General features: G+C 38.4%; 1 protein-coding gene across 1 annotated transcript; it reads right to left on the bottom strand.

Annotated features, from left to right (window-relative positions):
• Window positions 1-735: 735 nt before the first annotated feature.
• On the bottom strand, window positions 736-2,668 carry LOC109185225. Its single transcript, XM_019335208.1, has 8 exons — window positions 2,503-2,668; window positions 2,286-2,382; window positions 2,096-2,205; window positions 1,900-1,987; window positions 1,682-1,814; window positions 1,316-1,594; window positions 972-1,208; window positions 736-891 (listed from the first exon to the last, which is right to left on the bottom strand). Exons 1-8 carry the CDS (start codon window positions 2,666-2,668, stop codon window positions 736-738), a joined length of 1,266 nt encoding a protein of 421 aa, XP_019190753.1.
• Window positions 2,669-13,233: the final 10,565 nt, after the last annotated feature.

Genomic DNA, 13,233 nt, shown 5'->3' with positions numbered 1-13,233 from the left:
ACTTTGCTGCCTCCTTTTTCAAATAGCGGTATAGTTACCAGTAATGCTGATTATGATGGTTTACACAAAACCGTACCAAGGTTCAATGAGATCTTTCCAAAGGATCTTGCAGCTGTAAATTCTAGTGCTTCTTATATAGGAAATATTTCACCAGAGAAAACTGGTTTAACTGATCGTTGGGCTAGTAGTCTGACGTCTGCTTTGCATAAAGGTACTTAGTGGTTATCTTTAAATTTCTTCTCTATATCTCTTGTAACATTTTCTCTCTCCTTTATTATATGGACCATTCATTTACTTGTATTTGGTGTACATGATCTTACAACATATTTATGTTTTATGATAGACTCCCTGTCACCTGTGGCCAACTTGACTGATTTTTCTTCACAAGAACGTGGTTAACAGGAAGAACAATCGTTTGCACCATTCACCAACCGAGTATTGATATATTTGAAGCTTTTGATGAGGTAATAAGTAATTGTTAATAAACATATATAATTTAGAAAGCATGAGAAGATGAAAATTGGTTTCTTTGAATTCAATACACTTAACTTCCATATTAAAAACACAGAATAGGTGAAAAAACATGAGTGGCGAAATAATTTATTTCGTATCCTATATAAGCTAACAGTTATGCTGAAGTTTAATGCCTAACAGAATAAATCATCTGTTAAGCATTTACTCTACTTAAACAAAGTAAAAAAGACAAACATGGTCTAATAGTGTGGAAATAGGAAATTAATTTTTGGGCTCAATCTTAGGCCTCTTCATACCCTTTGAAGATGATGAACAATCTACATTTGTTCTCTTTAAACACTGCTGCTCGGGAGTGCTATCATCAACCAAGATGACTCCTGGGAGTGACGAAGATGTAGCTTCCAGTGGTGGTATACGCTGGATGAAACTAATTATTAAAATATAAGGTTGAAAAAATATTATTGAAGGAGGTAAAAACATGTTTAATGAGGACTTACTTGTTTTAAATTGTCATTGAATTCAATTTCATCACCAAGCTTCTTAACCGTTGTTCCTTCATCACCTTTCTTCAGTAGTTTGGCTTGATAAGTTTGCACGATAGCTTCATCTTTTTCCACTCTAAGCACGGTAAAAGAAGCATTACCACTATATTTAAATTGGTCCTTTCGTGTGACAATCCTAAACATCATTGTCTTCCCAATCAAGCCTTCAATTTCATTGGGCAAGCAACCATCCTAGTTCAACCAAAATAGATAAAAACAAAAAAAAAAATTATACACGGGATAATATTAATATATTCAAAATCGAATAGTTGATTGCTAAGATATATGGATTCACGTACTTCAGAATGTTTTTCTAATAACTTGCCAGCAGTAATTCCTAATAGTGTCGAACAAATATTGTCCCAAAGTAGAAGATGGCCATCCTGGTCATCATCCAGGACATCAATCACCACTTTGTACTTAATTATTCCGTCTGGCCAGTGTTTATCGCATGCCTTACAATACATTCTGTCTGTGTAGTCTTGAAGCTTCTTCCCACACCCCTTACTCTTACAGGCCTTGAAGTACCATTCGCTTTCTATGCCTAGAATTTCTCCAAGTACCCAAAATTCACCGACCTAAAAATCAATTACACAATACTTGAGAAATATAATGAGTGTCTTTTCAAATGGTTTCAATACAAACTCTAAATCAATAATTTTTACCTTCTTGTCATCATAAATATCCTTCAAAGAAGTAATTGTGACATTTTCACTCGATAAAGCTTCCAACGATCCAGATCCAATCATTCTTGAACTTGAGCTTATACTTCGTATTGGAGTAAAGAACCTAGGCATACTGATTTAAACGGATTATCCGAAATCATCAAATTGTTTGAAATACAATATTATACGAAGTGGTAAATTTAAAACCGACACAATACCTCTCCTTGAAATTGAGCAACTCAGGGCACTCATGGTTGAACAGAATCTTTGTTGCAGTGTAGGAACTGGATATTCTAACCTCACTGTCTAGTATGATAAACAATTTTAAATTATAAATTTTAATTTTAAATATAGTTAAAATCGAATCAAATAAATTTATGCCTGCCACTGGGTAATTACTTACCATCATTCAACCTGGCTCTACACAGTTGTAGTATAACAGTGGATCTGTCAAATCAGCATTATAGTAAGGTAAGACAGAATCCACGTGCTCCTCCCACAGAGTAATCGTGAGCCGACTCCCCCTGAGTGAACAACAATGAACATGATGACGACTAAATTTATACTTAAACAAATTAAAAAGGTCATCTAAACAAATACATACCGAGAATCTTCAATGACAAAATCAATCAACCTTTGGGGTTTTGAATTAACTTGGATAGTTTTTGGCTCAGTAATGGAAACTACACGGCCAATCAAATCTGCGAAAACCAAACAAAAGATTTTAAATTGTCATTCATGAATATACTATTAGAAATTTAGTATAACAAAAACAAATGAGAACACATCTAGTATAGAACAAAATTTAAAGAATAACTTACCAATTAGCCGATTGCAATCCACTCCTCCAGGAGCTTTCAACGATCCAAAATCTTTAAATTTGAACATGTGTTTGGGAAAATCATATCCATCTAGATCTGTGACGCTGATCAAAGTGTCGTTGTTCGCTTTCATCATGTACTTATGTTCACACGACTTGAACTTCATGCGACACGTTTGCACAAGGAAATTGTGAATATCATACACTTCCCCTTCCTTTAAGAGCTTGTTGAATTTTAAAACAAACTCTTTTGGAATTTGTAAATGAATGCAAGTTCCCTGATGAAGATCATGTCATTCGTACATGTAACGTGAATTTAAAAACTAAGCCACCAAAACATAGTAAACAATATGATTATAAAGTAAACAATATTGATGTTATGTTTTTAATACATATTTTCTATTTTATTTAATTTTTAATATTCACTAAAAATTTCCCAAACATGGGCGGGAAAAAGAAACCTGGGGGTGTTTGTATTCATACTAATTCGAACGAATCGAAGGATCTCACGCCATTAGTTTGCCCCACATCAATCCGAATTGGGGGTGCCACAAACCAGACAAAAAAATGCAATAATGTGCTTCCGTAGAATCCACATCAATCTATTCAATATTATATTCATACTAACTCGTAAACTAATAATAATAAAAATAAAGAATTATTGCGTTTTATTAAAAAAGCGTAGAGCATGCAAAAAATTAATAAGATTATAAGATTATCAATTCCACCAGAAATAAACATGTACTATAAACCGCTGAACTATAGTAATTATATTCACCTGGGAATCATGGAATAAGCATTCCACTGTTTGTTGGTTGACTGTGGAACGTGGATATTCCCTTGACAAATAACAGCGCATCAACCGGAGTCTTATACAACTTTTTCTTGTCTTTGGGGATAGGCTGGAAGCAGAGACAAAAATAGATTCCATTAGTATTTACTATTTGAATAATCGAACGAAAATTCCTTCGCAGATTCGAAATGGAGGTGTTGAATTGTGTGGGCAGATTATAAGATTTCTAGTATTTATAGTGTCAGATTTATTTGTATTCTCCTATTGTATTACGAATAGGGATTTTAATGTACAATTGTAATACAAATAGGATTGTAGGAATTTTAAAGTAGAAAACAATATATTTTATTTGAAATATATTGTCCTATTGTATTACAAATAGGAATTTTAATGTAGAATTATAGTACGAATATGAAAGCATTCGGAATGAATATATTGTTCGGATAATTAGGGTCTCGTATTACAAATAGGAATTTTATTAAGAATTGTATTGTATTATTTTATAATATTAGAATACCAATTTTAATATAGAATTATAATACGAATAGGAAAGTAGAAACCAATATATTTTATTATGAATTGTATTAGACTATTTTATTAGGAATTGTATTGTATTATTTTAAAATATTAGAATAGAAATTTTAGGAATTGGGCGGGAAATTAAAACTTTAGGATTTTGTTTTTATATATAGTATAGATTAAGGTTGGGATTATCTTGGACTCTTCATTTCCTTAGAACAACCTCATTAGTAGGAGACATTTGGTAGTTTTTACTTTGAGAAAATTTCAATTTTGGTCCACTGACTATTGGGGTTACGTTGTATTAATTGCAACACTTGACTTTCAAAAATATTAATTTAGTACCTTGACTATGCAATTTTTATCAATTTTGGTCACACCGGCCTAATGTGACCGGAAAATTTAAAATTAACAATTAGTCTTAAATGGGAGGGGCAAAATCGTCATTTCATGTGACTTTCTTCTTCTTCCATTCCTTGCACCGGCCGGTCGAAATTGCAGCGCCATTTCCGGATGACCAAAATAGGACGATGACTTCTTCCTTGCACCATTTCCGTCCAAAGGTGGGCCCTTCTGCGTCGCATTCTCGTCCGCCGTGCCACCCTACCTTGATCAGTCCCGGGAACTCAAGCGCCGGCGTTCCGTACACGTACGTCTCTCCGTAGCTGGCAAACGACGGGAAGCCATTTTCGATAGTGAAATCTCCTTCGTGCCCCTCTTTGATCCGCCAGTAGGAGACGTTCGTCTCTAGCGGTTAACCAGAAGCACCACCCGGGAATCGGTGATCTCTGTAACCAGTTTTCGATAGTGAAATCGCCAGTCAGGTTATCTCTCTCCACGCCGTTAACTTCCACGTGGTCTCTCAGAGTCGCGCCGTGTTTGACAGCTAGTGCTTGGAACATGGAAACGGCTTTGGTCGGCGCAAATCTCATATTCATGTCCTATTTTGGTCTTACAGAATTGGGTTAGGAAGAAGTCATCGGAATTGCGCTGTCGGTGCAAAGAATGGAAGAAGAAGAAGAATGTCATATGAAATGACGATTTTGCCCCTCCCATTTAAGACTAATTGTTAATTTTAAATTTTCCGGTCACATTTGGCCGGTGTGACCAAAATTGATAAAAATTGCATAGTCAAGGTACTAAATTAATATTTTTAAAAGTCAAGTGTTGCAATTAACACAACCCCAATAGTCAGTGGACCAAAATTGAAATTTTGGTAGGAGACATTTGGTAGTTTTTACTTTTTACAAGTCCACATAAGAGAGAGAAACAGGGAAAAAAACTGGAGTTTCCAAAAAAGAGGGGTGGGGTGTGGGGGTTACGTGTCCAACGGGGGCGCGCCCGACTTGACACATTTGGTGCGCAACACGCGCACCAGAATAAAATTTTGTTTAATTTCATTTTTTTGGGTAGACCCCCCCCCCCCCCCCCCCCCCCCAAAAAAAAAAAAAAAACACCTTGCAAGGAGACTTGATTTTTTTCTCTCCTATGTTATCTTTTCCTCACCTCATACTTGGCCCCACAAAAAAAAAAAACCATCTAAAAACCACTAATGGTAATGCTCTAAGACGAGGCTATGTTGAATAAAAGAAAAATAAATTTTTCCATCCAATTAAAATAACGTAGTTTTGAGGTCTTGCATGCAAAAGTGTGAAAAGAAAAGTGAAAATATTTTCAATCTCTTGCTTGTGAAATAATCTTTTGACTTAATTGGTTGTTCAATTTTTTTTTTTTACTCAGAAAAGTAATCATTATTATTACATGATCAATTTCCTACGCAAATATAATATCTTCAAGACGTTATTATATGACCAATTTCCAATGCAAATGTAATATCTTTATATCTTTATATATAATAAAATCCCTAGAATTGGCCAATGAAATTTGTTATGTAAAGTAACCATTATTATTCTATGATAAAAAATCAATGCAAATATAATATCTTTATATCCTTATATATATAATAAAACCTCTAGATTTGTAAAGATCGGGAAAAAATGAGACTTTTGAAGATATTGATGTATTTTCGAAGTGGATAGCTGCTAGGTGATGGATTGATTGGTGGGCTAAATGATGGGTGTGCAATAATAAACATTCCGGAACAAAATGTATTGCGGCCACATGGAGATTCGATTGCAGCAATAGTAAATAGTACGTTCCCGGATTTTTGCTTAGGCAATTTTGATATGGAATCTCTAAATAGTCGAGCTGGAATTTTGATATGGAATCTCTAAATAGTCGAGCTATTCTGGCTCCAATATTAGATTTAGTTCGTGAAATCAATGAGTACATGAGTGGATTGAATCTGTTAGTATAGTTAAATATTTGATATCATTGTATGGCTTAGATTAGTTGACCAATTCCATAGCCTATTGTACAGGGGCTTCTATTGCTAGTATTATTGTATTAGGTATTCATATATTGAATGAATTGATTCTTTCCCAATCTCATCTGGTATCAGTTAGCCATGCTTATCCCTTTTTCTCTCTCCTTCCTCCAACCAAGAATGTCGAGCGATTCATCGGAAAAAACACCGACGACAACCACCGTTTCCTCCCTAAACACCAACCCCAATTCTCTAAACTCCGCCCACCATTTCGTTTCGATAAAATTAACCAATCGCAATTACCTCTTTTGGAGAACCCAAATCATCCCCTTTCTCCGTGGCCAAGGCTTGTTAGGCTACGTTGACGGTGATCGTCTATGTCCATCACCGACCTTGGAAGTTCCCGCCGGCGATGTCTCCGACGACGCTATCTCCGCCACGATAAACCCGGCTTATGGTGCCTGGGTTCAGCAGGACGCGTCTATACTCTCTCTGCTCATCTCTTCCTTATCTGAGGAAGTGATCCATCTGGTTGTTGGCAAAACCACCGCACACAAAGTCTGGAAGGCCATTGAGACCGCACTCGGCTCCTCCACGCGAGTCCGGTGTCTCAATCTCCTCGGGCAGTTTCAAGCCCTCCGGCAAGGAGACAGTATGCCATCGGAGTATTTAGGACGCGCCCAGCTACTGGTGGAGGATCTCACACTCGCCGGCTGTGACACCTCGAAAATCCTATCCTTTAAATAGGATTAATTGGATAATTAATCCTAAGTCATCCTTGTGGACTTTCTTATCAATTTCCCAAATTGATAGTCGGAGGACTTAAATTGACTAACTCCTTGGTCAATTGATTTAAGTCAAAAAGGGGGACATTTAGCTTTGATGGTTGTACCTAACTCTTTGGGGTCTTCCTAAATTTTTCTAGGGAAAGTAAGGGCATTATAGCCTTTTCACTTTTGCTTGGCCTTGAAGCCTTACCCTATCAAGCCTAGACCTCATTTCCCCACTTTGAGCAAGAAAACATTTATCTACCTTCTCTCTAAGAAAAACTTGGCTTATTCTCCAAGCTAAGAAGAATCTCATGCATCCATCCTTGCTAGGGATCATTCCAAGATTCCACCTTTCCATCTCCCAAGCTTAAGGAAGGGTAAGAATTAGGATTAGTTGGTGGTTTTAATTAGCTTTACCTAGCCTTTATCTAAGATTAGTGTTTTCCTTGTGGTTTTGGTTGTGTAAGAGGATTTGGTTGAAGAGGAACTTCAAGGAGAAGCTCAGGAGGGTAAAGAAAGAAGTCTTTTGGTCTACAAAGGTAACCCATGCTATACAAAACCTATTTTCTACTTGCTATTGATGATTCTTGGTGTTAATGTGAGATTTGAGGCATAATCTTGTGTTTATGCATGTTTAGAGATTGTATCTAGGATTCTTAAATCATATTCTTTGGGTTATTCTTGTGTTCAAGTCATTTCCTTGTTGTATGTGAGATTTTGGGTATTTTAGACTTGAACTTGACCTTGTAGATGAATTTCCCCGAAGGGAATTATTTTGTATATCGAGTATGATTGCTTAGTTATATTTTGAAGTCTTGTATATCCAGTTTGCATGATGAGAACCTGAAAGCATGACGATAGTTTTCGTATTGTTTAATAGTATGATATTGCTTGTAAGCATGATTTCGTTACGATGTGTTCGTTGTGATATTTATGTGTTGGAATCTTTATGTTGTTAAGTCATTTGTATTGAAGCATACATGTTGATATTATAGGTTGCAAGCATATAGAAAGTCTGTGATGTAACTATAGTTGCCTATGAGATGAGATTGTTGATTATGAATGTTATCAAATGTTTTCCAAAGTATATTCTATAGTACTTTACAGGGTTGAGTGTGGTTATACTTAGCTTCGTGCTAACGGGTATTTTCCTATTTGTCTATGTGTTGTTTGTAAAACCCCTTTCAGGTGGGCCCAGCGTTGAGAGGTGATCGAGTTAGACTAGTATAGTATCTCTAGTAGTCTGAACTCATAGTTTTTATCATGATGTTATTTGTCGGAATTATAGACTTATGTTGTTTTGATGATGATTGATGATGTAGACATCGGGGTGTGTTTTTCCCCTTTATGTTTTTTTTTTTTAAATTAAGTTTTATGGATGTTAGTTATTTGTTTTACTTCTAGTTCCACCCTTAGCCTGTGCAATCACCACGGAGTGGTGGTTGTGGCAGTGACATTACCACTAGTTATCTCATTAAGTTGTTTATCCGCTGCTTAGTTTATATTAATTGTGGTTTAGAATTGTAATTAAGACTTAGAAAAAGTAGGGTGTTACACATAGCCACGCCAAATAGAGGAGGAACCTCCCACACTTCGTCCCCGCCCAGCGGCGGCTCGTCCGTCATCTGGTCCACCTGACCCTCAACGGGGGCCACGGGCACCACATCCAGAGCATCCGGGGAAACCAAGATAGGGTCAGAGCGAGAATCTCCCACCAGATGACCGCCGTGGGCTAGCCTTCGTTGCCTTAACGCCTCCAGTTAAGCCTGTTCCTTCAAGCGAATGGAGGAACGCCGGTCACCATCCCTGCGGCTCATTGAGAGTGAAAATAGGAAAGGAAAAATGAAAAACACAAACAGGTGTAGAAGGAAAACACAAAGAGCATAGCGAAGGAATAAGGCAAAGGGTCCTATTTATAGCCAGGTCGGGCGTGTCCCATGGAGCCAATCACGGGAGAGGAATAAAAACTGCCATTACTCGATAGAAACGCAGGGATTGGCCAAGAAATCAGGAATATGCGTCAGTGGAAAATCCCATCAATCCTGTCCGGATAAGGCGAGATTCTTGCCATGATCAGAAGAACAAATCTCTCCTAAAAACGGAAAGAGTATAAAGCAAAGGCCAAGTGACAGGCCCAGAAGGTCATGGAAAGGGCGGAGCATCGAGTCGACATACCATGAGCAGCGAGCATGGGCTCGGAAAGATATAGAAAGACCGAGAAGCTAGAAAAAATCATATTTTATTCCAAAGGAGAACCTCGGTACATAGAAAAGACGGGAAAGCTTTATTATAAATCTTAAGGTACTTTCCCTAAATCTTCATCCGCCATGGTAGTCCTTCCACTCGGCAACTGTCCTCGGCTGTTCGACCTTCATAATCAGCCCGATCTACTTCTTGGGAGACGACGGCTCGTCCAGGAAAGCCATATCGTCGGGTGAGCCAGAACTCGCGGGGGACGGACAGACTGAGTCCCAAAAAGCCAGCATTAGAGGCGGGGCCACCGGTGCCTCGTCTCCCGCATACGACTCTAGAAAGCGAGCATAATCGGCGTCCAATAGCAGCTCGGCAGAGTCATGCAGTGGGATCGTAAACGTCATTTGGAAGGCCAGCTGCTCGGGGACGGCCACCTCCACAAAGGTACCGTCCTCGGCGGTAACTCGAGCGGTGGTTTGCTGAGGTGGAGCGGCCGGACGAGGAGGATCGATTCATTCGAGAGCTTGAGGAGGTAGAGTCCGAATAACGCTTACGAGCAGTAGCCTCGCGAGCTCTCTTCCTTTTCTTCTCTGACTTCGACCGCTTAGGTGGCGGAGAATGGGATGGCGATCCAAAATCAATTTTCTTCCCACTAGTAGGAGGGCGACCCATGATGGGAGAAGAGGAGATGGAGTGAGAGGCAAAGAAAGTGGGGGCACTATTTATAGGTTGGGAGCAAATCAAGAATTAAAAGAGAAGAATCAGGTGGATCGCGGATAGTCCGACCATAATCCGGTTATTAAGAAATGAAGATTGAGGAGGGATCAAAGCAATCTGCATAAAGAAGGCGGATATTTTCTATTATTCGAGTAGAAGGAGCTCAATACTGAAAAGTGAGGGACTAGTTGATGGGGTATAGACCCACGGGGCCCACAGCCCAAGAAGAAAGGGAAGGAAAGAAAGATGGGCCCAAGAGAGGGAAAGCCCAAAAGACAAGCGCGGACATGGCAAAGGAGTCAGCACGAGTCTCTAGTCAACACGAGTGGGGGGTCGACCGGACAGATAGCCGTTGGCATTGAAAAGACCTCTTTAAAGCTTGGTCAAACGAGCCATTGGGAAGCCCAGTAACGGCAGCCCAACGACCCTAAAGTAGTTAATGAACCTATTTATGGACTTTTATATATGCATTTGAATAAGGGGATAGCCCAGTATAAAAAGGGGCTCCCCATCAAAGTGTAGGGTAAGCTTGCCAGAAGGTGAGAACCAGAGAGAAACCATAAATATATTAGCAATTTTAGTCGTCTCTTTGTAGACCACTTAACTTTATTTTGAAAGGTGAATCCACCAACCACGATTGTGTTGGACCTCCCTGGGCCCAAAACCCCTAAAACCAACAGGTTTAGATATTTTTAGTTATGTTATACCGTAATATAAGTTTAATTCGTATATTAGATATATTGAAATTTCACATAGAGTTAATTCCACTAGAGGTCCCTTATCTTTGGTGACAATTCCAAATTTAGTCTCAGACTATCGTTTTTGCCATTTAACTTCCCAGACTATTATTTTTTGGACACTTTTAGTCCTGTTCATGACTTTTCCTATTTTTAGAAAGGAAATTTTTGTATTTTCATATTTTTCTTTTGTTATTTTTTCCGGTTTCAACCAATTTAATCGGTTTAGAACTTTAGTTAACATCTCATTTTTAGTAACCATATTTTTCAACTGGTTTTTAGTAAAGTCCTAACTCCTAAACCAATTAAACTAGTTGAAATAAAAAAAAAATAACAAAATAAAAATATAAAGAGACAAAAATGTCCTTACCAAAAAAAAAAAGTCATGAGAAAGACTAAAAGTGTCCAAAAAATAATAGTCTGGAATGTTAAATGGAAAAAACGATAGTGTGAGACTAAATTTGAAATTGACACCAAAGACAAGGGACCTCTAGTGGAATTAACTCTTTCACATATATTAGACTTTTAAGTACAATTTTTTTTTTGAAAATACAAATTATTTATATACACTCCATTCAAATTGATATATTCAAAAATATTGTAAATATTAGCTCAAAAAAAGATTAATCTTATCTAAACTCAATTTTAGGCGAACTTAATTGGTTCAGGTATATTTATAGTTATATTATATATGGATATAGATTTGGTTCATATATCAAAGGTAAAAATCTTACCTCTATTAGACTTAAAAAAATAAAAATTATATTTATTATATTTAAACTAAATATATCCAAAATATTTTAAATATAAAGTCTAACAAATCGTTCAAAATTAAACGTGTGTTAATTTATAAGGTTAGTCTTAAAAATTTAATATTGAAAATATGAGTGTTAGTAAATAATTTTTATTTTTTTAAATAGAAAAGAAAACAAAGAATAAAATAGATAGATTTTGGACCTATCAGAGCGGCATCGTTTTTGGTAGTCACACGGATAGTCGTTTGCGAATGCCATTCTAAATCTTTAAAAAGGCGGGAAAACATATAAAAGGCGGGAAGGAATTGAACTCTAGAACCCCCTCCCTTTTATCTTCATCCTCTCTCTCTCTTCAGAGAGAAAATGGAAGACCCGTTAGCTTCAGCCTCCGAGCGCGGCGAGCCGACGTCCTCGCAGGAGGAGAAATTACGGACCTGCCCTTTCGCCCGGGGGTCGGAGATCTACCCGGAGCTCTCTGACTCGCTTTCGGGATCTCCAACGCCGGCGCAATCGGAGTCCACAGCAATCGAAATGGTGTCGCTTCCCGACAGCGCTTCTGCTGAAAACGAAGAGTTCCAAACTCCTCCCGAGCATGCTTACTCGAGCTCCCAGCCCTATCTCTCCGGATCTGAAGACCTGAGACCGCCGCGAGCAGCCGCTGTGTTCGGCTCCCAATCGGAGTCTCCTGGGGATAAACAGGCCGCGCCGGCGGCGGCGGCGGATGAAGACGGTGCAGAGCACCAGGGAATCGTTGATTTGGGGACGGATTGTGACGATCTAGGGTTTTCGGAGCCCCGCGTAACTATCGCCCAAATTTCCGCCCCCGAGGGTTCTGATAGTGCTAATGGGGTTCAGGAAAATGGGGGTTGTGGGGATGATTTCAACGACTCTGAGCTCTTCAATAGCTCTAAGAGAATTAGGTTTCCGGAGGAGGATAGTACAACCCTGTATGTAGGGGAAACGGAGCCGACTGCAATTGAAATCAATGGCAATGAGAGTGTAAACACTGATGGTATAGATTTAGAGTGTGAAGGAGAACCCAGAGAAAAGGTGAAAAAGATGGATTCTTCAGTGAATGTTGTGGTTGGTTATAGAAGAACAGTTTGTGAAAATGGAAACAGTATCAATGGGTGCAAGGGAATAGAGGATACTAAAGAAGAGCTTGAGGTTGTTAATTCTATTGGCAAGGCTGCAAAGGAAAAAGAGAAATGCAATGATGTTGCAAGTGAAAAGGAGAAACATAATGATTCTGCAAATAGAAAGAAGAAGCGCTGCCGTGTTGTGGGAAAGCGGGAATTGCCATTATCAATAAAGGGTGGAGGAAAAGAGGGAAATCGGGAATTGCCATTATCAGTAAAGGGTGGAGGAAAAGAGGGAAATCGGGAATTGCCATTATCAGTAGAGGGTGGAGGAAAAGAGGAAACTAGGAGGAGGGTAGATGCAAAGAATTTGACACCATTCAAGGACATAATGGTGGGTTTGGAGGCCTTGTTAGGGAAGGCAGATGATGATGGCAGGAAGCCCGAAAGTCTCTTGGAAACCGCCGAGAAATGTGGTTGGGTTTTTCCTAAGCCTAGGTGGTGGCCACCAGAGGGATTTGATGATTAGTCTTACTGTGCTTTAAGAGACTTCAGCAGGGCAATATCAATGGAGTTAGGGAGTTAAGTAAAAAGATTTTGTCTTCTTGACCTTATGCAACCAAGGAGTGATGTTTATATATTATAATGGCTCTAAGGTGATTTAGCTCTTTCTTTGAAAAGGTTCTTGTGAAGACTGAAGGTGCTAGCAAGTTATGTTTTGATCAATTATAAACTCGGATTGTGTTGATTGGATGAAGTTTCCATATGTTAATAGCATCCATGAATCATAGTAACAACCAAGCAAAGGTGAACTTTTGAGGGTTTTCTATTTTTGAGAAGAGA

The sequence above is a fragment of the Ipomoea nil genome, unplaced genomic scaffold (genome assembly GCF_001879475.1).
Source record: "Ipomoea nil cultivar Tokyo-kokei standard unplaced genomic scaffold, Asagao_1.1 scaffold1317, whole genome shotgun sequence".
Taxonomy (NCBI): Eukaryota; Viridiplantae; Streptophyta; class Magnoliopsida; order Solanales; family Convolvulaceae; genus Ipomoea; species Ipomoea nil.
This window is presented reverse-complemented; position numbering and strand designations above follow the sequence as displayed.

Coding starts and splice junctions, on each gene's coding strand:
- LOC109185225 (XM_019335208.1), bottom strand. CDS start 2,668: ATGAAGTTCAAGTCGTGTGAACATAAGTACATGATGAAAGCGAACAAC. Junction 1,595..1,681: donor ATATTTATGATGACAAGAAG/GTAAAAATTATT, acceptor ATTGATTTTTAG/GTCGGTGAATTTTGGGTACT. Junction 1,209..1,315: donor TATTAGAAAAACATTCTGAA/GTACGTGAATCC, acceptor TGGTTGAACTAG/GATGGTTGCTTGCCCAATGA.